The 27,361-nt window shown below is 37.7% G+C and overlaps 1 protein-coding gene and 1 long non-coding RNA gene across 4 annotated transcripts in view; one reads left to right on the forward strand and one right to left on the reverse strand.

Annotated features, from left to right (window-relative positions):
* Positions 1-27,361, reverse strand: part of LOC309657420 — a 1,054,509-nt gene that overhangs the window by 957,381 nt on the left and 69,767 nt on the right. The gene's annotated exons all lie outside the window — the stretch shown is intronic.
* On the forward strand, positions 2,054-27,328 carry ZCCHC10 (zinc finger CCHC-type containing 10). Of its 3 annotated transcripts, XM_082454816.1 has the most exons (4): positions 2,054-2,148; positions 15,239-15,400; positions 19,052-19,093; positions 19,747-27,328. In XM_082454816.1, the coding sequence occupies exons 1-4, from the start codon at positions 2,108-2,110 to the stop codon at positions 20,012-20,014; spliced, it is 513 nt and encodes a 170-aa protein (XP_082310942.1). In that variant the 5' UTR covers positions 2,054-2,107; the 3' UTR covers positions 20,015-27,328. The 3 variants fall into 3 exon arrangements, with proteins under 3 accessions (XP_082310942.1, XP_082310943.1, XP_082310944.1); XM_082454817.1 differs by lacking the exon at positions 19,052-19,093; XM_082454818.1 differs by lacking the exon at positions 15,239-15,400 and having other exon boundaries at positions 2,080-2,148.

The raw sequence follows: 27,361 nt of genomic DNA on the forward strand, positions 1-27,361 counted from the left end.
TAATATCGTTTTGTGGAAAACTTGAAAGTTTGTGAATAAAGTTCATCTAGAAAAATAAATACCTAGGAGCAACAAAGAAAACTGAGGAAAAGAAGAATATTTAGGAGGGATTTGCCCTACCAGATATCAAAATATTCTATAAAATTATGCAAATTAAAGCAATACAAATCCTGGCACAAACAGATCTTTGGAAGAAAACAGAATGTCCAAACAAATTAAATTTGTACATATTTAGTTATGAGGGAGTGGCATTTCAAGTCAATAAAGAAGTGATAAATTATGTAGTAAATGGTGTTTCAAAAACTAAAAATTAGTATTAAAAATATAGCCATAGGGACTTCCCTGGTGGTCCAGTGGCTAAGACTCTGCGCTCCCAATGCAGGGGGCCTGCGTTCGATCCCTGGTCGGGGAACTAGATCCCGCATGCATGCCGCAACTAGGAAGTCCGCGTGTTGCAACTAAGCGTCCACATGCTGCATCTAAAATATCCCGCATGCAGCAACTAAGACCGCGGCAACCTAAATAAATAAATAAATATTTTTTAAAAAGAGCAAAATGTATAATCTATCAAAATTAAAAATACACATATCCTTTGACCCAGCACTTTTACTTCTAGGAAGTCATGTTACAGAAACATGGGTGAGTGCTTAAAAATCTGTTCATTCCATCTTTGTGTTAAATGATCTAATTGTTCAACAACAGGATACTGGTTGGATAAATTGTGGAATATCCATGTAATCCATATAACATAATACATGAAAAGAATGAATTGTATCTGCATGTGCTGATATGGGAAAAGATGTCCATATACACAGTGAGGAATGAACAAAGCAAGCTGAGGAACAGAACAGAGAGTAAGATTCCACTTTTTAGGGAAAAAGATGTGCACAAAGGTTGCATGACGTCACCTTCTCTAACTCCCATTGCTGAATCACTCTTTACCCCTTAAGCTAAATTATTTTTCTTTAGACTATTCACGCACGTTGGACATTGCGTTTGTTTATTGTCTGTAGAAAGCTCCATGTGTACAATGACTTTATTTGTTCAATGCTCCGCCTTCAGTTCCTCAAACATTTTAATTGAAAAACAAATTTAAAAAAAATGGAGACACAGAAACATACATACATATATATATTTCAAAAAGTTATCTATACGCAGACCTACTAGAGAATGGACTTGAGGCCACGGGGAGGGGGAAGGGTAAGCTGGGACAAAGTGAGAGAGTGGCATGGCCATATACACACTACCAAATGTAAAACAGATAGCTGGTAGGAAGCAGCCGCATAGCACAGGGAGATCAGCTCAGTGCTTTGTGACCACCTAGAGTGGTGGGATAGGGAGGGTGGGAGGGAGACGCAACAGGGAGGAGATATGGGGATGTATGATTCACTTTGTTATAAAGCAGAAACTAACACACCATTGTAAAGCAATTATACTCCAATAAAGATGTTGAAAAAAAAAAGTTATCTGTATTTCAAAGACTGGATTTAAGAGAATAAATTTCCACGACTGACACTAAATACTAAAATATCCTTAAAGAATTAATATTTGTATAATCTTTTTCCAGTTGAAAAAGCAGCTTTACCTATATAGCCTTATAACATCATTATGATAAGCATAAAAATATAAACAATTAACATATATTTGCATTTTATAGTTTGCTAAAGTCATTCTTTTTCAATTGATGGTCCCAACCTTGTTGAACTCATTCCTTTTTACTTTGCTATCCAAACTACTTCTAGTGTCCTGAACACTGCAGTTTCATTCATTTATATATATATATAAATTCATTTGTATATAAAGATGGCTAGATGGATCCCTCATTCTAGAATGTTCTTCCCTGCCTCTCCACGCAATATACGTGGACCCATCCTTAAAATCCCTCATTCAGACCGGTCAACCTGCCTCATTCCTCTCCCTCAAACTACAGACGCACACAGGAAACACAACAGACCAGGCCCTAACCACTACTTGCCCCCAAAGCTGCCCCGTTAGCTCTCCAGGCCCGACTGGTCCCGCCCACGCCTACGGCCTCCGGAGTTCTAAGTCCCCGCCCCCTCTGAGGAGTTTCCCAAAACCCAGCGCGGCAGGCCTCAGCCGCGCTAAGATGGCGACTCCCATGCATCGCCTCATAGCCCGGAGACAAGCGTAAGTTAGGGCCGGAGTCGGGCCGCGGGGCGGGCTGGGGGCGGGGAGAAGCGCGTCAGCCGCCTAGTGAGCGGGCGCCGGTATGCGGGGTCGGTGTGGGATCCTCAGCGTGGCCCGGCGGAGGTTGGCCGTTTTTCTCACACGTCGCCTGCCCGCAAGGGGCTCGGGCCAGGGCGGTAAGTTTGATGTATGTGGATTAGCGATTTCGTGGAAGACGGCTGCGTAAGACCGCTGGGCGGGACCTAGGGGTGCCTGAAGAGAGTCTCGTGTTAAGTCTCGCTAAGAGTTTTATGCCCCTTTGCCAACCCGGCCGCCCACCCCCACGCGTGACCGGGCGAAGCCTGTAGCCCTCGTCCAACACCGCCTAGTCTCGCCGACGTAAACCTTCAGCTTCCTGTGCAACGTCCAGCCCAGCTGGTTTTTCCTGCCCCTTCCTATCGCCTTCCCTAGGAACAGCCTGACTTTTCTGCCAAGCTCTCGTCTCACTTTCTGCCATTCATTCTCCAACAAATATTAATTTATGCATTACCTATCGCTCTATGCCGGTATTTGGGTGTAAGTAAAAAGAGGTGTTCAAGACAGAATCCCTGCTTTCAGGAAGCTTACATTCTACTGGTGGAAAGAGCCGATAAACTAAACATTTTAAGTAAATACAGTTGATGACAAGAGCTTTGAAGGAAATAAGAGGTGATGGAAAGAGAAAAAGGTCCAGGTTAGGTTGGTTGGACTGGAAAGGCATCTCTGAAGAGGTGCCGTTTGAACAGAGATCGGAAATGTGAGAAAGGAAGGAGTCATGAGAGGATTTGGGGAAAGAACACCCAGACTAGCATAATTGTTTTGAGACAGCAAAGAACTTAGTTTTTAAGAAACAAAAGATGGCCATTGTGGATAATGAGCGAGAGAGAATAGCACAAGAGGTTTGCTGTGAACAGATAATGCAGGAGTTTGTGCCAGATGCCCCTTTCTTGTGAAACCTTTTTTTTTCTTCTACCAGTCTGCATACCCAAACAACGTCTGACACTTTTTCACTCTGTTAGCTTTTCACGGTATCACCATTTGCCCGTTAATAATATATCGCTCACAGTCTGCTCTAATGTGTATATTTATATTCCTTTTTAAATAAATTTATTTAATTTTGGCTGCATTGGGTCTTCGTTGCTGCGCGCGGGCTTTCTCTAGTTGCGGCGAGTGGGGGCTACTCTTCCTTGCGGTGCGCGGGCTTCTCATTGCAGTGGCATGTCTTGTTGGAGAGCACAGGCTATAGGTGCGAGGGCTTCAGTAGTTGTGGCATGCGAGCCCAGTAGTTGTGGCTCGCGGGCTCTAGAGCGCAGGCTCAGTAGTTGTTGGTGCACGGGCTTAGTTGCTCCATGGCATGAGGGATCTTCCCGGACCAGGGCTCAAACCCGTGTCCCCTGCATTGGCAGGCGGGTTCTTAACCACTGCTCCACCAGGGAAGCCCCTGTATTTCTTTTTATATTTATATTTTGTATTCTAAGAGCCCTGATCCTTCTCTTCTCCCTTTCATCAGACTACCTCTCATGCCTGATGAGGTTCCTTGAACATAAGGATAAAGACTTAAGGAATCAGAATGAAGTAGTAGTATGCTTGGTGGAGGAAGAAGGCTTTGAAGTCATATGGTTCTGAGATCAAGAATGGAGTAACAGTAATACTTAATAGATGTGCACTAAATGATATCACCAGAGTAATCTCTCTCAGGTTTGCCCTTTTGGGTGTTGGTTCCATACTTGGTTAGATCACTCCTTTGGTCCTAAGATGGCTGCAGTATCTAGGGTCCTTTATATCCTCTCAGCTTCAAGTTGATAACATCTCATTGTCTAGATTGGGTTACATACCCTACCCTGAAACATGTCTATGGGATTATGAAGCTTTGATTGACTTGGATCTCATTCTCTTCCCAGCGTAATTGAATGGATCCTTATAAACCAATGGGTGGGAAAAAACATAAAATAAAATAAAAATAAATGAATGGGTGGGTAGGTCAGAGGAGGTAATGATTGCTAGATTGACAAAACCAACCAATGTCCACTTAAATATGAAGTGAAAGTAAGACTTCTAGCGCTTTTAACATAAGTTTTGGAGTATCAGACAGTTAAACAGCTGGTCCATTTCTGCAGTATGCTTGTATTTGGTACATGAGCTACACAGAAGTAAAAGACAATCTTAGCTTTAGGAGCTTCTAGTCTTACTGGAAAGAAAACATGGTGTATAATGAAACCTGTCATGGTTTGCAGACTGTCGGGACAGTTCCCAGGGAGTTGGAGAGGGAGGGCCTTTAGAGGCAAGGGGAGTCCAGGAGAATTTGGGGAATATTTTGGGGGGAAAGCAGAAGAGGAGCCTTTACTTTTCATTTTATATTCATCAAAAAGATTTAATTTTATTTATAAAGAGCATATAGCACTTCCATAAGAACAAGTCTTAAACTACAAGTTATGAGAAGTGAGAAAGTACTATTGACATTGTTTTTAAAAGTCTTTGGACTAAAGGAGGAAAAGGGGGAAATTTGAACTTTTCATTCAGCAGATCTTTCAGGGACTTAACTTTGAATCAGATTTCACTCACATATAATTATATGCAGAATGAGAAGACTGGAACTGAAGCCCAAGATACTTGAGGAGTGAGTTATAGAGCCCTAATCCACTCTGAATGTGTTTAAGGCACTTGACCCAGGTGATTGCTCCCCAACATAACAGAGATTTTCCAGGTGAGACGGCTGTACTGCTGTTGGTAATCTGAGAACCGCTGGCAAACAGGAGCGATGCTGAAGGACTGGATGTAGGCAAATGCTGTTTTGATTTTCAAAGTGAGAATGGTAGATTCCACACACCAGACCAGTGAACTTGATATCCATTCCAGCCAAAATTCTGGCTGGATTTATTAAATACGTTCAGAAAGAAAAGCCAAGATCATCAGGTATCAAGTCATTACAGATTGATACTCTTTTTGCCTTTTAGGTATTTGGATTTCAAAAAGGCATCTTGAAAAGTCTCTCACAATATCCTTGTGAAAACAGAACAATTAGGTACATCAATTGAACATCATGGACAAAGAGTATTGTTTAATGGGTTTAAGTAAATATATAGAGGTATCCCATGGTGGCCTGCAGAGTTTGGTCCTCAGTTTGGTCTTGTCAACATTTTTATAAATGACTTGGATGAGGACACATGTGCGTGTTTATCAAACCTGCAGTTGACACAAAGCTGAGAGGGATAACTAATACAATGGATGACGAAATCCCAATCCGGAAAGGTCTTGACAGGCTGGAACTCTATGTTGAGTCTAACAAGGGTACAAGTAAGTATTGTAATAGTATTTTTTTTAATTTCAATTTCCAATTGTTTGTTCCTAGTATATTGACTTTTGTATATTGACCTTGTATCCTGTGACCTTATTAAACTCATTTATTAGTCCTAGTAGCTCCATTTTGTATTCTTAGGGATTTTCTAGATAGATAATCATCATTTATATTATATTTTTTGTTTATTTGGTATGTACATTTTTAAGATTTTTGTTGCATATTACCAAATAGCCCTTCAGAAAGTCTCTGCAACTTACATTCTTACCAGCAATTAAGAATGTGTATCTTACTATATTTAGAGTGCCCATCCTCCATCTTTGCCAACAATAGGCTTAAAAAACAGCTTTGCCAATCTGACAGAAATGGTATCAAAGAAGGTGGTTTCACCCAAAAAGGCTGTACCATTAAAACGCTTCCTTAAGCCTTAGCTTAGAATATAGAAATGGAATATTATTAAATAGGGTATTCATTTGAAAAGAAATAAATGCTGATCTTGTTCATTTTGAAATTATAGGTGTGTCTCATTCAGTATTCTATATGGAAGATTTAAGTATTTTTAAGGGTGTTAATGTTTAGAACATCATAGGTGGGCTTTAGATATTGGTGAATGTTTTGTTTATAACAACAAAAAGCAAACTCCACAGTGCTGGTAGATAATATTTTTAATGGCTGGGATCCCAGGTTATAAGTTTCTTAATATTGGGAAAACAAACTATGAGTTGGAGAAGACTTTATTTCCTTGATTCTGAGAGGCTTCCACCCTCCTCCATATTTTCATTGTTAGGAAATATTGTGAAAGGCTTTGAAATGGATTTAAAAAAAAAAAGAAAGATTACTGACTGATTTGTCTAATTCCCTATCCTGGCTAGTGACTCTGTGAGGGCCTGTGCCTCACTGTCTTTGAGCCATATATATATATATATATGGCTCATATATATATATATATCTATATATATATATATATACACACACATATGGCTCATATATATATATATATATATATATATATATATATATATGTTTTGTTTTTTAGTTTATTTTTGGCTGAGTTGGGTCTTTGTTGCTGCGCGCGGGCTTTCTCTAGCTGTGACGAGCGGGGGCTACTCTTCGTTGCGGTGTGCGGACTTCTCATTGCGGTGGCTTCTCTTGTTGTGGAGCACGGGCTCTAAGCGTGCGGGCTTCAGTAGTTGAGGCTCATGGGCTCTAGAGCGGAGGCTCAGTAATTGTGGCCCATGGGCTTAGTTGCTCCGCGGCATGTGGGATCTTCCCGGACCAGGGCTCGAATCCGTGTTCCTTGCATTGGCAGGCGGATTCTTTACCGCTCCGCCACCAGGGAAGCCCTCTTTGAGCTATTTTAAAATAACTCTGTAAATTGTAGAAAGCTGGTAGAAAAGATTCTTACCCATGAAAAGGCAGTACAACTGATTCTTGCCCTGTGTCTATTGACCAGTTTTTAACTATTTGTAAATTCGTTTCCTGCATTCCTGATTGCCCATGTATGTGTGTTGTGTGGATTCTGTTTTGAACCAGTTGCAACATCTTACTGGTTCCCTTATTAATTAATGATTAAATAAAACCTTTGAAATGTGTTCATTTTATAATTATATGAGAGTCATGATTTTACATTTTTTACTAATTATCCTTTAATGTTTTTGAATTTATTATTTCTGGAATGCATATTACAATTGTGTATATATTAAATGTGTTAGTGGTTCTTTTTGCCTGAAAGGTGGGTAACTTAATATTAAGTCCATAGAGTGTTTTATTATTGATAGCCTTAACAATTTGCTACATTACACATTCAGATAAGCTCTGAAGTTATAGTCATGGTTCTGGCAGTTGCTTACCGCAATTTATGAACTATTACTAGGCAAAAAACTGACTCTTCTTTATTATCTTTCAATACTACCACTCAGGACTTCCCTGGTGGCGCAGTGGTTAAGAATCCGCCTGCTAATGCAGGGGACACGGGTTCGAGCCCTGGTCCGGGAAGATCCCACATGCCGCGGAGCAACTAAGCCCGTGCGCCACAACTACTGAGCCTGCGCTCTAGAGCCCGCGAGCCACAACTACTTGAGCTCACGTGCCACAACTATTGAAGCCTGTGCGCCTAGAGCCCGTGCTCGCAACAAGAGAAGCCACCTCAAAGAGAAGCCCACGCACCACAACGAAGAGTAGTCCCTGCTCAGCAACGAAGACCCAACGCAGCAAAAAATAATTAAATTTATTAAAAAAAAAAAAAAGAAACTACTACTGAGTAGTATTTCCTTGCTTGAAACATTAGTTCTTCACATTAGGATTGGCTTAATTTTTGAACAAATGCTAAAAATAAATGACTGTCAAAATTACAGAAGCTGGCTGACGATGTGGGAATTCATTAATGAAAAGCATACTATAAACAGTATATGTCCTCTTAAACCCTTGCCTATTTAAACAGTCATTCATTTTACAAACATTTACTGAACACCAATTATGTGTTCTCCAGGGATAAAAAGGTGACTGCTCTAGGTCGAAATTAAGAATCCAGCATCCATCCCATCATGCAACCATGTTTTGAGAAAATTTAAATTGCCATGTATTGTTAGTCCAGATAATTGATTAGCCTAATGTGTGGATTGATATTCACAACTCCCATTTATTTGTGTATTACTTTATGCCAGATTCCTTACTGCTTTCTATACAAACATCGCAGTCTGTAGAATGGGGATATTGTTCTCAAACTCATTGGGTTGTCATGGGGATTAGATGTATTTATGTATAAATAGTACTTAGCTAAATTCCTGGCACACAGTAAGTATAAACCACGGTTATGGTCTTATCTAATTCTCACAATAACCTAGTGAAGTAGATATTATCCCATTTTTTAGAATAGAAACTGAAGTTCAAAAAGTGGCTTGCTAACGAGCCTAAAGCTATTGTAGTGAAAGAGCCAAGATTTTTAAAAATTTTTATTGTTGTGAACTATAACACATCTACAAAAAAGTTCAGACAACATAAATATGTCCTTAATAGGTAATTATAAAGAGAACATCCCATGTAACTACCACCCAGATCAAGTATTTAATAAAAAATTGCCAATATACTAGATGCCACCAAGGCGCTTTCCCAATCACAACCTCCTCCCTGCTTCCTAAAGTAACCACTGTCCTAACATTTATGGTAATTACTTACTTGCTTCTGTTCTGTGCTTTTACCATCTAACTATTCACTAGAGTTTAATTTTGCCTGTCTTTAACCTTTACACAGAATCAGACAATTTAGATTCTTTTGAGTTTAGCTTCTTATATCTAAGCTCCATCTGAGCTAAATTAAGCTGGAATTTGTTCATTTTTATTACTATGAAGTATTCCAGTGTATTCTATACCACAGATCATACATTCTTCTTTGATATTATTTCCAGTTTTGAGGATTTTACAAATCTTGTTGTTAAGAATATTATTATAGTTCTTCCTCTTCCTCTTGCCTACTTGAACAAGTTAGTCCTAAAGCCGTGAGGTGGTATGGATCCATGCAGAGGACTGACCTGGCACTGGAGTATCAGAGCTGAAGGGGAGTGACTAGGGCATCCACATAGGGACGTGAACTGGCTTGCAGTGCCAGCAGGGTGCAGAGGGCATCCAGTTGAGGGAAGGTCCAATGCAGGGCACCAGATCCCAAGCAGAGTGAGGGGGGTTTCCACACAGGGAGAGCCATTTAGCACAAGTTGTCACCCTAGTGGGGAGAATGTCTCCATGGGGGAGGGGAGGTATAATTTGGTATGGGGTGGCACAGTCTAAATAGAAAGAGAAATGAGTTCATGTGAGGTGGGCTGGCCTGGCAGTGGAAGTCAGAGCCCAAGCAGGGTGAGGAGCATGTTCACATGGTGCGTGTGGGAGGACAGCAAAGGGCAGAGCGCTAGAGCCCAAGTGGAGTAAAGAGGGCATCTGTCAGGGGGAGGGGGCAACAATGGGCAATTGGTTTCATAAGACAAATTGACCAAATAAGTAAATCTGTTAAGGGTAATGGGAGCCAGATTTCTCACTGAAGGAGGAGGAGGTATGGGGAAGGAGAAAATAGAGTACATTCTGTGAAGTTGGATTGGAATTAAAGGGATCGCTATGAATTCATGGTTTTCAAAATATGTAGTTAAGTGTAGCTGTAAGTGTGTGTATTTGATACATGGATAGTAATGTGTGTGTTGTTCCCTAGCTCTGTCCACTGAGGGTACCTGGGAGCAGCAACATTCCAGTTACAGTGAGCACATGTGTGCCCTGATCTTGACTCTGAATGTCATCAGGGTTCCATCAGGCTGATTTCAGGCCTGGAAAGGCCTGATTTCAGGACAGGGAAAGTATAAGATGAGCCTGGAATTTTTTGTTGTACCAGAAAGCAAGGAAGTGCTCAAAGAATGAAGGAAACATGTCAAAAGAACACAGAATCCAACTTGGAAGGATTCCCACTGACCAAATCTAGGGCAATCTGAGCATCAAAATAAATCGTGGTAACGGATAGTAACTCATTCAATAAAATAGAAAAATAAGTTCATACTGATAGATGAATAAATGAACTAAAAATTTAATGAGCAGGATATTTATGTACTTTCAAATACCAACCCACAAAATACTTATTAATTGCTTTATTAGTTATTAATTATAGTTGTATAACAAATTACCCCAGAATTTAGTGACTTCTAACAATAAACATCTCAGTTCTGTGGTCAGGAATTCATGAGTGACTTAGCTGAGTAGTTCTTTTTTCTTTCTTTTTTTTTTTTTTTTTTTTGGCTGCCTCAGGTGTTAGTTGTGGCACGCGGGATCTTCATTGAGGCATGCATGATCTTTTGTTGTGGCGTGTGAGCTTCTCTCTAGTGGCATGTGGGTTTTCTCTTTTCTAGTTGTGGCACGCAGGCTCCAGGGCACATGGGCTCTGTAGTGTGGCACGTGGGTTCCAGAGCACATGGGCTATGTAGTTTGCGGCTCGCGGACTCTAGTTGAGGCGCGGGAGCTCAGTAGTTGTGGTACGCGGGCTTAGTTGCCCTGCGGCATGTGGGATCTTAGTTCCCCAACCAGGGATCAAACCCGCGTACCCTGTGTTTTGAAGCGGCTTCTTTACCGCTGGACCACCAGGGAAGTCCCAGCTGAGTGGTTCTGACTCAGGTTCTCTCCATATGTTTGTGGTCAGGATGTTGCCAGGGGCTGCAGTCATCTGAAGACTTGACCACAGCTGGAGGATCTGCTTCCAAGATAGCTATTCACAGGGCTGTTGGCAGGAAGCCTCAGTTCCTCACCATGTGGGCCTCCCTAGAGGCTGCTTGAGTGTTTTCATGACATGGCAGCTACATGAGCTAATCTTTAAAGTCACGCTCCATCACCCTGCTTTATTCTGTTAGTTAGAAGCAAGTCACTAAGTCTTAGCCACACTTACGGGGAGGGTAGTTAGGCTCCAACCCTTGAAGTAAGGATATCATCGAACTTGTGGACATAATTTAAAACCACCTCAATTACAAAAGGACAAAAAATAACTTTATATTGCAAAATCTGGTTGACCCTCCTTAATGAAGGGATCAAAACGAACATCATCAGTAACAAGACAAATTGAAGTCTTGTGTCACCTGACAGGAATACAGTGAGAAGAACACGGCACATTTCTGTTATATTCCTGCCAAAAATACATGGCTTGAATCTAATCATATAGAGATATCAGATGTTGTAGCCAGCCTCCAAGATGATCTCCAGTGATCCCTGCTTCATGTGTACTCTCCTCCAGAGAGTACCAGAGTTGGTCTGTATGACCAGTAGAATATAGCAAAAGTAATGGTATGTCATTTCCAAGATTGGGTGATAAAAGACTGACTTCTTTCTTGAGTTATCTTGGTTACTCTCCCTGGGTAAAGCCATGTTGTAAGCAGCCCTATGGAGAGGCCAGCAGGCAAGGAACTGAAGCCTCCCATTAGCCACATGAGTGAACTTGGAAGCAAATCCTCCAACTCAAAATTGAAACACATTCTACAAAATAACTGGCCGTAATCATCAAAAAGAGTCAAGGTCATGTAAAGCAAGACACAGGACTGAGGAACTCTTCCAGACAGAAGGAGACTAAAGAGACATGACAACATGTGCAACATTGATGCAGAACTGGATTTTGCTATAGAGAACGTTTTTGGGACATTTGATGAAACTTAAATGGGGTCTGAAGATTAAACTTAAATGGGATCTTGAAGGTATCAACATTAACTTCTTGATTTTGATGGTTACATTGTGTATATGAGAATGTCCTAGTTTATAGAAAACATGCAGTAAAGTATTCTGGTTTGATGAGGCATCAGGTTGGCAACTTACAAATGGCTCAGCAAAAACAGTTCACAAATGATTTAGGAAAAATAGTTCTTTGAACTGTACTTAACAGCTTTTCTATAAGATTGTGATTATTTCAAAACTTTTAAAAGCTACATAAAGGAAAGCAATATTCCAATATTATTATACATGTTATCTGGTATAGTTTTGTGTAGATTTCTATTATGTAAGTACCTGCAAGTGGAATTGCTGGACTGTAGAGTATGCATTTCTTCAACTATAGTGGTTTTTGTTTTTTCTTAGGTTAGTAATGAGCACCTTTTCATGTGTTTATTAATTTGTTTCCCAATCCCATTTTTGTACTGCTTTTCCATCTTCCACTTTATCTTATTTTTCTATTACACATCATTTTCCTTAATGATTCATAAGAGTTCTTTGTATACTTAAGATGAAGCTGTTGGCAAAATGTGTTACAAATATCTTCTCCCACTCTTTGGCTTCTCTTTTTACTCTCTTTATAGTATATTTTGATGAACAGAAATTCTTAATTTTTGAAAATTCTTAATTTTAGTAATTCTAATTTATCAATCTTTTATGATTAGTGCTTTTTAAAAAATTAATGTATTAAAAAAATTAATGTATTTATTTATTATTTTTGGCTGCGTTGGGTCTTCGTTGCTGCACGCAGGCTTTCTCTAGTTGTGGTGAGTGGGGGCTACTCTTCCTTGCGGTACACGGGCTTCTCATTGCGGTGGCTTCTCTTGTTGCGGAGCACGGGCTCTAGGCACGCAGGCTTCAGTAGTTGTGGCCCATGGGCTCAGTAGTTATGGCTTGCGGGCTCTAGAGCGCAGGCTCAGTAGTTGTCGCACACGGGCTTAGTTGCTTCGCAGAATGTGGGATCTTGCCGGACCAGAGCTCGAACCCGTGTCCCCTGCGTTGGTAGGTGGATTCTTAACCACTGCGCCACCAGGGAAGTCTTAGTGCTTTGTTTTTGTTTCTTAAGAATTCCTAACTCAAATATGTCACTTTTTTTATACTGTCTTTTAAACCTTATTGTTTGGCCAAGTCTGTAATCATTGTTGGCTTATGGTTAAGTCTTAATTTTACCATATGCATAACCAGTTGTCCCTACATCATTTATAATCTAACCTTTCCCCCCACTGCTCTTTAATGCCATGGTTGTCATAAATTGCTCATGTATACATTAGTCTATTTCGGGACATTCTGTTCTGTTCCACTGGCATATTTGTATATATTTGCTCCAATCTCACATTCTTAGTTATTATAGCTGTATCATAAGTCACTGTCTTTTATTTTTTTCTTTCAGTTTTATTGAGATATAGTTGACGTACAGCACTGTATAAGTTTAAGCATAATGATTTGATTTACATACGTCATGAAGTCACTGTTAACAATAAGTTTAGTGAACATCCATCATCTCATAGAGATACAAAATTAAAGAAACAGAAGACAAAAAGTTTTTTTCTTGTGATGAGAACTCTTAAGATTTACTCTCTTAACAATTTTCATGTATAAAATACAGCTGTTACTTTCATTAATCATGTTGTACATTACATCCCTAGTACTTGTTTATCTTATAACTAGAAGTTTGTACCTTTGACTGCCTTCATCCAGTTGCTGCTCCCCCTGTCCCCCACCTCTGTTAACCACAAATCTGAACTCTTTTTTTAATAATTTTTTTGTTTGTTTTTGAAATATCATTTACGTACAACACTACGTTAGTTCCGGGTGTACAACAAAGAGATTCAATATTTCCGTACATTACAAAATGATCACCACAAGTCAATTTCTTTTAATCCAAGTCTTCCCTACTTTTTCCTTTATAAGGGTATTTTGGCTATTCTTGGCCTTATGAATGTTCATATACATTTTAGGGAATAAGTTTAAGTTCCATACCAAACAAGCACCTGTTGAGATTCTGATTGGCATTGCTTCGAATCTATAGATCAGTTTGGGGAGAATGGACATTTTTTACAATATTGAGTCTTTCAGTCTATGAACATGGTAATGCTTTTATTTAGCTGCTTATTTAGATGTTTAATTTCTCTCAGTAATGTTTGTTTTCTGCATAGAATTCTTGCACATATTTTCTTTCACTTATTTATAAGTGCTTGTTATTTTTCAGGATGTTATAAATACCACCTTTTAAAATTTTATTTTTAACTATTTTTGTTAAGTAGAAACTCAATTGATTTTTATGTGTTGACCTAATATCTAATAGAAAGTTTGGCAAATGATAGTCCACTGAATCCTGCCTGCTGCCTGTTGTAGGCTTGCAAACTAAGAATGCTTTTTACATATGTTTGTATATATATGATCGATTTGATGATAGAGAACACTAATTTTGAACCTCAATTCAGTGAAATGTTATCTTATAGAAAAGAATTCCATTCTTCTCATTAATAACCCTCTTTTATGTGAAATATTTTTGTTAATAAAATATTTGTAGAAATTTGTTTTCTCTCTTGTGATATAAATACCTTTGTAATATCTTCAATTTTGCCTCTTGGTCTGCAAAGCCTAAAATATTGACTCTCTGACACTTTATAGACAAAGTTTACTGACCCCAATATAAAACCTTTCTAAACTCACTTATGAATTCTAATTATTAAAAAATGTTTTGGGACTCCCCTGGCGATCCAGTGATTAGGACTCCACGCTCCTAATGCAAGGGGCAAGGGTTCGATCCCTGGTTGGGGAAGTAAGATCCCACATGCCGCATGGCAGGGCCAAAAAAAATTTTTTTTATCTGTAGAGTCTGTTGGATTTGCCATTTACATGATACATCATCAGTAAGGAATGACAATTTTATTTCTTCCTTTCCAATTCCTTTATCTATTTTTCTTCACTTGCCACACCTTAATTCAATTTCAGGGACTGAGATTTTTCTTAGTCTCCTAGGTGACTAGAAGCTGGGCTGCACTTGATAAGCAGTTGCTTTATTCTTAGGGTAAAGCCCTTCAGAGTCCCAACTCTGAATGCATAATTTGTCTCCCTTGCTCCTTATAAGTGATGCTTGCTTACCCTCCTGAGTTGGGAAAAGACCCCAGCACAAGAGTTGACTTAAATGTAGGGCTGACCACTCTGGGTTTCCAGCTTCTTCCATATCTTGGCTTGGTTATTCTTTAATCTCTTTTTAGTTCTCTGGTACCTCGAGCACATTGTTAAAAATGTTTTGACTGTCTTTTCTAGTTCTGAGCTGAAGAGTTGGTCTGAGTTACCTAGTCTGCCATTACTGGAATGGAATTGAGGGAAGAAGATTTGAACTCAGTTCTGTCTAACTGCCAGGTCCATGCTCTTAACCACTTACTGTATTGCTTTGTGATTAAATCTAACAAATAATTTAAAGTGTAAAATGATGCTTATTTTTGAATTGTACCTTTATATAAGCATCATTTTATGCTTATATTGTTTATGCTTCTCACGACAGAAAATGTCAGTTCAAAAATTTAAGGCCTGTATTGTATTTTTTACTCTGTAGTGAAGCAAATAAACAACATGTAAGATGTCAGAAATGCTTGGAATTTGGGCATTGGACTTATGAATGCACAGGAAAAAGAAAGTACCTACATAGGCCTTCAAGAACAGCAGAACTAAAGAAAGCTTTAAAAGAAAAAGAAAACAGATTATTATTACAACAAAGGTAAGGTTACATATGGTGTCCAAAGGAATATTTATTTGTATTTATAAAATTTATTAAGGGACTAAATATCTTATGGTGGTTATCCAGATTTAGATTATATTGTAATATTAGGTAATGTTTAATGAGTGTTACTGTGTGCCGGGCACCATACTAAGGTCTTTACAATTATTAGCTTATTTCAGCATCACATCTATACCATTAAGGTAAGTACTATTATAATTCCCATTTTACATATGAAGAAGCTGAGGCATGGAGAGATTCAGTAACTTGCTCAGTGTCACACAGCAAGTAAGTGGAAAAGTTAAGTGTTAAACCAACTAGCCAGTCTCCAGAGTCCATGCTCTTAATCACTTTGCTTTCTTGCCTCAACTGCCAATGAAATGACAGCAGAATACTATGAGGTAGATTATATGAACTGATATGGAAAGATATCCAAAGTAAGTACCCAAGATACTTATACTAAGTATATAAACAAGGTAGAGAACAATATATATAATCTACTATCATTTATGTTAAAAAGGGAGAAAAAAGGAATAATGGAGCTTTTTGGGGGGGGAATATAAATGGTTGATAATAGTGGTTCTTTTCTAGAAGGAGAACTGGGTAGGAGGGAAAAATTGTTATTTATCCTTTTATGCCCTTTGAATAATGCTTTTTAAATTCCCATGAAATAAGTAAGCTTATGTGTTTCAGAGAAACTGAAACAGGAAGGTGTCAGGTCTACTTAGTGCTGCATATTAGAAGTAGCACCTTCATGGGGACCGTTAGCAATATAATAGTGTCTTAAACATCTGGATTTTGCAGGCAGCAGTCTTCCAGTTTGTGGACAGGAAGGCTCTTCAAGGGTTATACAGGAATAGACAGGTAACCAGTTTCTAGATTATCAATATTCATATATGTTTCTTCCAAAAATAAATCTGTATGAGACCTTGCCTACCCTTCTCTAATTTCACAAAAGAAAGGCATACCTCTCGCCTATCTCTAATCTTACCTTGGTATATTGTGCTCATGTATAAAATCCTAGAGACTTTTCAAAATACTGGTGTTGTAAGAAAGTAAAAGGCCCAAATTATTGGGAGCAAGTTCTTTTGTAATTTTTTTTCCCAGTAAAATTGAAGGAGGATCTAATTGAGTTGTCAATTTAAAAGTATATTTTAATGATACATCGTTATGTGACTTGTGGAATATAACATGGGAGGAATTCAGAGAACTGAGTGACATTGCTACAGCAAAACTCTTTCTATTCCCATCTACCTGTTCAGGTTAACAAGCTTTCTCAGAGTTAAATCTGTAAAAGTTAAATATAGGAATTAAATTGATACTGAACCCTGTCATAGTCAAGCAATAAGATCCATGGATACATAAACTAGAAAAAAAAAATCCATGTCATTAAGAGGTACAGTTCCAGTGAAATTTTTTTATGTATAATAGTTACTAAAATTTATAATATATTTTACATTGTTTTAATCAATTTGTATAGTAGTAATGATAATGGTAATTCAACTCAGAATTTTTAAACGCTTTTAAAACCTTATGATCACAAGTAATTAAAAGATATAATATCAAGTTATGTCTATATTTTTATTGCAGAGAAATGTAAGTGATCACTAAAATTTTCAGGCATGAAAATATATTAGGATACATTCTGTGGGGAAAGGAGGATAAAAATTCAATTTCCAAGAGGAAAAGGGACAGTGTAAAAGTACCAATTGTTAAAGATAAGCTTGTTCATTTATTTTTTAAAATTAATTATGATACGTATCAAATTTTGTGGTATTTACAATTACCAAAATGATGTAACGATTTTCTTTTTAAAATATCAATATTTAATATATAATATGCCAGACTTTATACCCTTTGAGGGGAAAAACATAATTTTTCAAACTTCTTTTATTAGGAATGTAAGCAAAAAATGTTTGAAGACCTCTGTCCTAAAGAATAAAATATAAGAGTTATGAATAATTTCATTTCAACATTTACTTTTGTTTTTCTAGTTGTATTACACAAGTATCTTGGTCTTAAAAATACATAGAACTACATGAATTTTAGTTTTGGCTCTGTTACATAAAGACTGCTGATTTTTTGGTTCAATGATAAAATTATGGAAGTGTGTGAATTTCAGTGATCTTGCATTCTTGTGATGTGACTTAACAAATGTACTTCTACCACTGATTTGACTGCAAAAATTACAATTCTCCAGTAAGTAATTCCATCATGTAAAACAGCTTTACATAAATACATATTTATATTTGAGGACCCAGGAAATAAGGATATAGTGTTATCTAGGTAATATAGAGAAGTTCAGAATATACAAATGTTAAATTTACAGGACAGTTTATAGTAATAGAAGTAAATCTGTAATTTTAAAGCCTGAATTAGTATGCATGTTGTTTGGCAGCTGTATAGCAGCAAGCCATTTGTGTATTTCACTCAGAAATCTCCAGACTTTGTTCTTTATAAATAATGTGAGGGAACACAGTCTTGAAGTATTAAGTCTCTGGTTCTTAAGCAGCAAATAACTGAACGTTTGGGGGACATGCAGAAAAAGAAATATTTTGTTTGTTTGTTTGTTTTTGTTTTTTAAATTTTTTTGGCCATTCCTCGCGTCATGCAGGATCTTAGTTCCCAGACCAGGGATCGAACCCGGGCTCCCTGCAGTGGAAGCACAGAGTCTTAACTACTAGACTGCCAAGGAAGTCACAAGAAATAGTTTTTTATTTTTTTTGTTTTATTTTTACTTTTTATTTTTATTGGAGTATAGTTGATTTACAGTGTTGTGTTCTTTTCAGGTGTACAGCAAAGTGAATCAATTAAGAAATGGTTTTTTAAATTAAAGGTTGCTTTTCTTTTTATATGAAATGGCCATTTATAATACCATTCTAGAAACCCAAATTATAAATTACAGCTGTTGTGCTATTACTTGCTTTGTTCTGTTGTTCACTAAATAGTCGATTTAGCCATGTCACCCTAAGTTCAAAACTAAAAAAGAGGGGCTTCCCTGGTGGCACAGTGGTTGGAAGTCCACCTGCCAATGCAGGGGGCACTGGTTCGAGCCCTGGTCTGGGAGGATCCCACATGCCGCGGAGCAGCTGGGCCTGTGCGCCACAGCTGCTGAGCCTGCGCTCTGGAGCCCGTGAGCCACAACTACTGGGCCTGTTTGCTATGGCTGCTGGGGCCCACGCACCTAGAGCCCGTGCTCCGCAACAGGAGAGGCCACCATGGTGAGGGGCCTGCACTCCACAAAGAAGAGTGGCCTCTGCTCGCTGCAACTGGAGAGGGCCTGTGCACAGCAACGGAGACCCAGTGCAGCCAAGAATGAATAAATAAAATAGATGAGTTGGGAAAAAACTAAAAAACAATCAAATTGGTGTGTTTGGTCATCTTAACTACTAACTTACCTGGCTTCTAAAGTACAGTTGATAACATTTGTCTTGCTTAAGTGCTGGTTAAGTTGACTGCATGTACCATATACACCTGCAACAGGAAACTTTCCTCTTGATTATAGCAATAAACACTGGACTCTCAGTACATGTGATAAAAGACAAAGTGTTTCTCCAATGAAAAAAGTTTTGGGGATAGCAGAAGCGTTTGTCTGAGCTGTTTATAATCACTGTATTAACAGGAGCTTTTTCCCCCCTTCACATTTGTCAGCATTGGAGAAACTAATGTAGAAAGAAAGACCAAGAAAAAAAGGTATGTGTGGCTTTAGTATTATATAAATAATATACAATACTAGTTGGAGGAATGGGGTGTGTGATTTTAAAATAATAGTTAAAGATTTGGATCTGAAGTCTCTTGTTTGCAATTCATGATTAAATATCATCCTGTTTTCTGATATGTTCCTCTGTTTACCTATCTGGAGTTTCTTCCTTCATTTATCCTTTTTCTCCAACTTTCTAGAGTCCTTGTACCTGGAAATAGTAAGTAATTTCTCTTGTCTTAGATTAGGAAATGTTATTAGAGTGGTAAGAAATTATTGACCAGCTGTATCTGGTATAAAGTAGTTAAGGTTAAGGAGCATTTACCACTCTACATGAGGTTTAAATAAACCCAGTTGTTAAACTGCAACTTTATTCTAACATCATTCACTCTGGAGCATAATATAGTAGGTACACTTATCTCAGACTCCATCCAAGAGAGTTAAATTGCTGTAGTAAAAGACCTTGTGGTTGGGGGGAGAGGGTGGGCACAGTGGGGTTATTACAGTTAAGCAATCCTCGAAACATCAAATCTAGAGATAACATGCTAGCAAAGCTTCAGTATATATATATACATAATACTCAAGTGAAATTGCTTTTAAACATTCTATTAAATGTCAACTTCTCATGCATATAATTGTCTAATAGGTCTAAGAGTGTAACCAGTTCCAGTAGCAACAGCAGTGACAGTTCAGCCAGTGATTCTTCATCAGAGAGTGAAGAGACCTCTACCTCATCCTCCTCAGAGGACAGTGACTCTGATGAAAGCTCCTCCAGTTCATCATCTTCAGCCTCCTCCACAAGCTCTTCCTCGTCCTCCGATTCAGACTCAGATTCCAGCTCTTCCAGTAGCAGCAGCAGCAGCACAAATAGTAGCTCTGAGGATGAACCACCAAAGAAGAAGAAAAAGAAATAGAATTGTTCCATCCATGTTGGACTGATGGACTAAAAACATTAATGCAATTCTCAGAAGGGAATTTAGAATGTGTTAAGACCAAATAGGTTAACTGATCAAAATTTTTAGAGTTCAAAAGTTTCTAAATGTTTTACATTGTAAGAGCATAAAGAGTATTAATAATGGATTATATATATAAAGACTTTTTTATTTTAGGGGTGAATCTTTTTTTTTTTTACCTTTAAAATATATCTCTAAAATTAATCAAAGCTGAAATCTAGTAAATCTTTTTGTGATGAAACCTGTCTTTTCTCCCTGTGAAATAAATGCCATACTTTGTTATATGTTAGTGCTATGTATCAGACATGTTTTCAGGATAATGCATCAGAATATCTGTCTGGCAGTGAATTTCTAATGCTTTTGGCTGTATGTTATTATGTAAGATTTAATACCTCTATAAGCTTAGAGTTTTCCTACTGTTAATAAGTGTGCTCTATTTTTATGTTTATGTTCAGAAAGTTGTTCTGACTTCTTGTCCTAAGGGAAAAGTTCAAGGAATCTATTAATAAATTTATACCTTTTGGATGGTACAAGTTTCAAGTTACTGTGTTGTATCATTCATTTTCTTCTGGTTCTTAGAGTTACCCTTTTATGACAAAAATTATTCTAGAGGAACTTAAAAAGGAACAAAATTCTGAAACTACATAGGACTCTAATCTTGGTGCCTTTTGATAAATTCAGTGTATCAGAAAAGAAAACAGTCATTTAAAAAGCTAACTTAAGTAAAAGTGATATAAATACCTTTGTGTGTTGATATGCTATAAAAGGTACCATTCAAAGGGGGAAAAAACGGTAGAAGGAAGAGAGGTAATTTTTACAGAAAATTAGAGTGATGTTGGTTGCCTTTTACTAAAATATTCTTAAGTTTTCATAAAGATTGCCTTTTACCATTTTGCAATTGTGGTATGACAGTTTATATGGTATCTGGTCGTATATGACAGTCTACTGCATAAATATGAATGACTTGGATTAATCTGGTGTGTTGACATAGCATATACACAGTTGAAATCTAGCATGAAAGTTTAAAAAGAAATACTGCACAGTATTTCTTAAAAGTAAAGTACCAGGCCATGGTGAAATTATTTGGTTTAACATCACATTATTTTGTGATGTCTTTTAAACTTTTTGGAAAGAGGTATCATTTGTAGAAAAATCTTGATTTGGGTTAAATATAGGTTTTTAAAACTACAGATGTTGTCTTTTTTATATTTTTATGAAAAAGCAGTAGAAAATTACTTTTGAAGAGAATGGACTTCTATTTAAATGTTTAAATATATGTATGTTGTGAGTTTAAAGAGATGTAATTACCTGTTATACAGAACCATTGGCTTTCAATGATTGTAAATAAACTCTCAAAACATCATTTTAAGGCTCCATACAGAATGTGTCAATTGACAGGCAAATTTAATAAATTACTAATGAAATACAGTTTACAATGTAATCTCTGTAAGGGCAATTTTAGCAGTTAAACTTGGAAGAGAAACAAATGTGTACATAGGTTACATCACTTGCAATTAAATAAAGCTCAGCTTGTGCTGACGAGCTTATTAATAAGCTGCTTTTATCTCTTTGCTGTTTTACTTAATGCCATTTCTTATCCATTTACATGGTAAGAGCATTTAAATTCTAATTATTTTTACTATTACATATGTTAAAAGGTATACCTGGAAAAGTACAGAGGACAGGAAATTTATTCTAGTCACAGTTTACTCAAAAAAGCAGAATCAATAGCAAAGTGGAGAGTCACTTCCAAAGAGTTTCTCCCCATCCTGCCTAAAAGCAGAACTCTGGATGTTGAATCCCTGGCAAATGTAATAAATGTATTATTTCTCATCCACAACCACAAACATATCAAAAGGAGACATAATTAGATCATAGGTTTTCACTCCACAAACATTTGTTAGTATGACTATATAATATAGTAAATTTGTCTTGGTATCAAAATACGGCATTAGGCCAAGTTAGCACTGGAAATGGAAAAAAGTACAGAGAAGGTGTACTTTATAGTCATGGTTTTATTTACTTTTTTAACTTGCTATTTTGAACTGACTGTAGATTTACAGAAAATTTATAAAAATATTACAATTTCCATGTATACCTCACCTAGCTTCCCCTAATGTTAGCATCTTATATAACCATAGTACAATGATCAGAACCAAGAAATTAATATTTGATAAACTACTGTTAATTAAATCAAAAGCCTTACTCATATTTCATCAGCCTTCCCAGTAATGTTCTATTTCATTTCCATTATATTACCCAGAAAGTACATTTAGTTACTTCTAAGTCTGAGGCTAAGTTCCTTAGTCTTTCCTTGTCTTTCATGCCCTTGTCACTTTTGAAGAGTATTGATCAGTTATTTTGTCTAATGTCCCTCAATTTGGGTTTGCCTAGTGTTTTCTTATGACTGAACTGATGTTATGCTTTTTGGAAGAATATCACAGAAATGAAGAATTCCCAATGTCGATAAGTCATTTATTATTGGTGATGTTGACCTTGATTACTTGGTGAAGGTGGCTTCATCAGGTTTCTCCATTGCAAAGTTACTGTTTTTCCCCTTTTAGTTGATAGATATCTTGGAGGAGATACTTTGAGACTTTGCAAATTGTTTGTCCTTACAGTCAGCCACTACTTTTAGTGAATCTTGTCTAGAACAATTATTACTGTGATGTTTTGCAAATGGTGATTTTCCATTTCCCTCTTTATACTAATTGGAATTATACTCTTAAGGAAGAGCTGCCTCTTCTCCCCCATTCATTTAATAAATGGTACTGTGGACTCCTGGATGTTTATTTTGTTCTGTGGGTTAAAATTCAATAATAGTGTTGCTTTGTTGCTCAAATTCTTCCACCTTTGGCTATTATTAGAAGAGTTCCTTCAGGTAGGCTCCTTCGTTCTTTCAACAAATCCTCATCTTTTTGTTAGGACTTCCTTACTTTCTGGGACCACAAGATGTTCCGGGTTCATCTTGTGGACTCCTTGCCCCATCTTTGGAAGCAACCACTTCTCCAAGGGGCCTACCCTGATTTTTAATTGGAGAATGGTGTTTAGAATCCATGATCTGGGTGCTGTCTTAGTAGGTTTCTTATACATTTTGTATAATAGTGTTCTAGGGTAGGTAGTTAAGACATGGAGACCTGCCATTAGCAGGAAGAAATTAGTTAATTCAACATTTCTCAGCTTAGCTTTTTTTACTTTCACAGGACTCTTCCTCAGCAGCAAAGCTCTTTGACAACAGGTGGAAGAGACAAAGTCTTTAATTAAAAATTGCCGTTAGAGACTTCCCTGGTGGTCCAGTGGTTAAGACTCCGTGGTACCAATGCAGAGGACAGAGGACGAGGTTTCGATCCCTGGTCGGGGAACTAAAATCCCACATGCTGCGCCGTGCAGTCAAAAAAAAAAAAAAAATTTGTCATTACTTCCTCCCATCCCCCACTCTACAGTATATCTAAATTGAGACACAGGCCAAATATATATCCATATTCAGACCTTGGGTTATGGTGCCTTAATTGAAAGAAATTGGCCCAAAGTAATATTTCAAATTGTATTTTTATATGCTGTCCTGTGGGTTTATACATCCTGGGAAAATTGTGCCATAAAAAGATTTAGGTGTGGGGACTTCCCTGGTGGCGTAATGGTTAAGAATCCGCATGCCAGTGCAGGGGACACGGGTTTGATCCCTGGTCTGGGAAGATTCCCACGTGCCGTGGAGCAACTAAGCCCGTGCGCCACAACTACTGAGCCCGCACTCTAGAGCCCGCGAGCCACAACTACTGAGCCCACGTGCCACAACGACTGAAGCCCACGCATCTAGAGCCTGTGCTCCGCAACAAGAGAAGCCATTTCAATGAGAAACCCGCGCACAGCAACGAAGAGTAGCCCCCACTCTCCGCAAGTGGAGAAAGTCTGCGCGCAGCAGCAAAAACCCAAGGCAGCCATAAATAAATAAATTAAAAGATGTAGGTGTGGTGGTGGTGGTGGTGGTGGTGTGTGTGAAAGAGGGAGAAAGGCAGTGTGAGAGAGGAAGGGAGAAAGGCAGTGTGAGAGAGGAATGGAGAAAGGCAGTGTGAGAGAGGAAGAGAGAAAGGAAAGCCAGTACAATACCTGGGTTGCAGACATTCTCAGATGAATTTTAGGAGAGGTTACAGATGGAAGTTGAGGACCTGGAAATTGCCAATGTCCTTGAAAAGTCTTTTGTGTACCCCCAAAGGCACTTGTGCATGCTATTCAAGGTAATCAGTAATAAACACAAACAGTAGTATAACTCCTATTTGGAAGGTACTGTACCATGATGTATAAATAACACTTCAACAGTGATTTCCTTGGAGTTCACTATCCGTTGGGGAGAGACACACAAAAACATTGAGAACAATGGAAAGAAGACTTTCACTGAAACATAGCAAATTGAACCCATGTTTATTACCATTCCTCCCCACACCTAACTAAAATGGTAGAAAAGAAACAAAGAGCATAAACCCATAAGGCAAAGAGAAAAGGAGAGGAGATGAAACATGAGAAATTGCAACTCTTTTGGAAGCTGGAAAGTTGATAGAATCCTGAATGCCAACTTAAACAACAAAACAAGGCCAAATTATAAGTCTACAGTGATGGAAAGTCAACAGGAAGCAAACCAATTTGTGCCACAGAACTTTGCAAAGGCTCCAAACTTGATGGTACCATACACTCGTCAGCCAAGGTGCAGGGAGGGCTCGAAGACAGAAAGAGTGGTGCTAAGTTTATGTAAGAAACTGCGCCCCTGTGTACTCCTCTCCTGTTTGTGCTGTTTCAGTGGGTTTATTTTTATTATTATTATTTTTTATTACTTGAATGTGACATATTGTGAGTTAACAGTAGTATACACCTGGGTTCAACCTGCTATGATTAATGAATACTTTGTTAATTTATACAAGTTGCCATATGCTACAAGCCACTTGGGTTATAGATAATAAATGCTATTAAACCTCATTGATAAATCCCCAGCACTGGATCTTACTCTCCCCAAAATTCCGGACAAAATCAAGAATGAAATACCATGGAACTATTGGGTAACATTTTTACATGGACATTGTGGTATACACTTGATAAAACAATTCCCTTCCTTAAGAAGTCCTGAGGGTACTCTGAAAAGATTGGTTCTGTACTAGGCAAATCCATAGGATCACTAAACATATAAGCCAATACAACTAGATACTTGCACAAAGAAAATCATTCCTAACTAGTTAGCTGCCTTGAGGGGAATCAGTGAGTATGTGGACAAAGGAGAAAACACTCATTCACATAAAATTTAACAGCTAGTATTAAGTACCTGTCTTTGTCCTCTGAGGATTCATAGGCTATTAATAAACACTTATAGACGTGTCTTAAGTGGTGCAAGCTTAAGTCACTAGAGAGCTTAGAGTAGACAATTGCAGGGAGAGTTTGGTAAAGCCTTTCAAGGGAGGTGTATTTGGCTGAGAAAGAGTTGTTGAGCCCATGCAAATATATATGTGTGATTAATACTCAGATATATAAAATATAGTTATTTAATTAATTGATCAGCTTGTAATCAACATTTAAATGTCCAAGAAAAATTTTTTTTCACATTTTACTAGATTTATTGGTTTAATATCTTTAGCATTAAGATAAAAGAATGAGAGATATTATTTCAATTTTTCAGAAGAAAAATGAGGGTCACTCCTGGGGACGTTGGTCCTCAGAGCCTTGATACAGCTACTCATCCCCATCACTCTCTGCAAGGCCAGAGGGAACACATCCCCTTACAGTAGAGTCTCTGTTGTATGATTTTTGTGTTCTTGTTTGTAATTTATGCAAGCCCAACACAATTATACTAACTTAACACATTAAAGATGAGAGTGCAAAGGAGGTGACAGATATGAGAGCTATTGAGAAGGTAGAAATGACAGAATTTAGTGATCGGTTGATTTTGGTGGTAAGAGAGGTATACCTAGGAAGGTTTCAAGATCTGTTGTTTGGATGACTGGGTAATAAAAGTATTCATTTCAGTATAATTATAACAATAATAGCAACTACTACCTTGGCGAATATAAACTGACGCTAGCAATGGGAGAAATGTCAAACTATTTTTAACATAATGGAATACTACAGTTTGTGAAAATTTTCAGATACCACTTGGGTATCTGAAAATGTGTCTATAGAGTTTGATAGTGACCAAATTGCTAATAGTTATCATATTTGGGTGGTAAGATTATAAATTACACTTTTTATTTCCTTACTTTCCAATTTTCTTTTCTTTCTTTCCTTCCTTCATTCCTTCTTTCCTTCCTTCCTTCTTCCTTTCCTTCTTCCTTTCCTTCTTTCTTTCTTTCTTCCTTCCTTCCTTCCTTTCTTTCTTTCCTCCTTTCTTCCTTCCTTTCTTTCTTTCTTTCTTTCTTTCTTTCTTTCTTTCTTTCTTTCTTTCTTTCTTTCTCTCTTTCTTTCTTTCTTTCTTTCTTTCTTTCTTTCTTTCCTTCCTTCTCTCTCTTTCTTTCTTGCCTTGTGGCTTGCAGATCCCCAAAGAGGGACTGAACCCTGGCCATGGCAGTGAAAGTGCCGAGTCCTAACCACTGGACCGCCAGGAAATTCCCTCCAATTTTCTTTTTAAAACTTTATGAGATGCACTTGACCTACAATAATCTGCACATATTTAAAGTGTATAATTTGATGGATTTTGATATATGTATACACTCATGAAATCATCACCACAAGCGAGATAATTAAACCCTGCCCCACAAAGCGTCCATGTGCCTTTTTGGAATCCTTCCCACCCATTCCTCTTTGCTTACCCTATCCCCCACTGATCCCCAGACAACTACAAATATAGTTTATTTAACTATAGAATAGTTTGCATTTTTTATATTTATATAAATAGAATTATATAGTATGTACTTTTTTGGTCTGCCTTCTTTCTCTCAGCATAATTATTTTGGGAATCATTCTTGTTCTTATGGCTGTCAACAGTTCATTCCTTTTTATTGATAGTAGTATTCCACTGTATGGATATACCAAATTTGTTTATCCATTCATGTATTGATGGACATTTAGACTGTTTCCAGTTTTTGGCTATTACAAATAAAGCTGCTATGAACATTCATGTATAAGTCTTTGTGTGGATATATGCTTTCATTTCTCTCGGGGAAAGTCCTAGTGGCGAATGATTAAATATACTCTGAACCCTATAAACCAATAAAATAACAAAAGGAAGCACTATAGCTAATAACCCAACAAAGGAAATAAATGGAATTCAAAAAAAAAGAAAGTAAAAGAGGAAAAGAAAAACTCAGATGGGACAAATAGACAATAAATATCAAC

Source organism: Balaenoptera physalus, assembly GCF_965194825.1.
Source record: "Balaenoptera physalus genome assembly, chromosome: 3".
Lineage (NCBI taxonomy): Eukaryota > Metazoa > Chordata > Mammalia > Artiodactyla > Balaenopteridae > Balaenoptera > Balaenoptera physalus.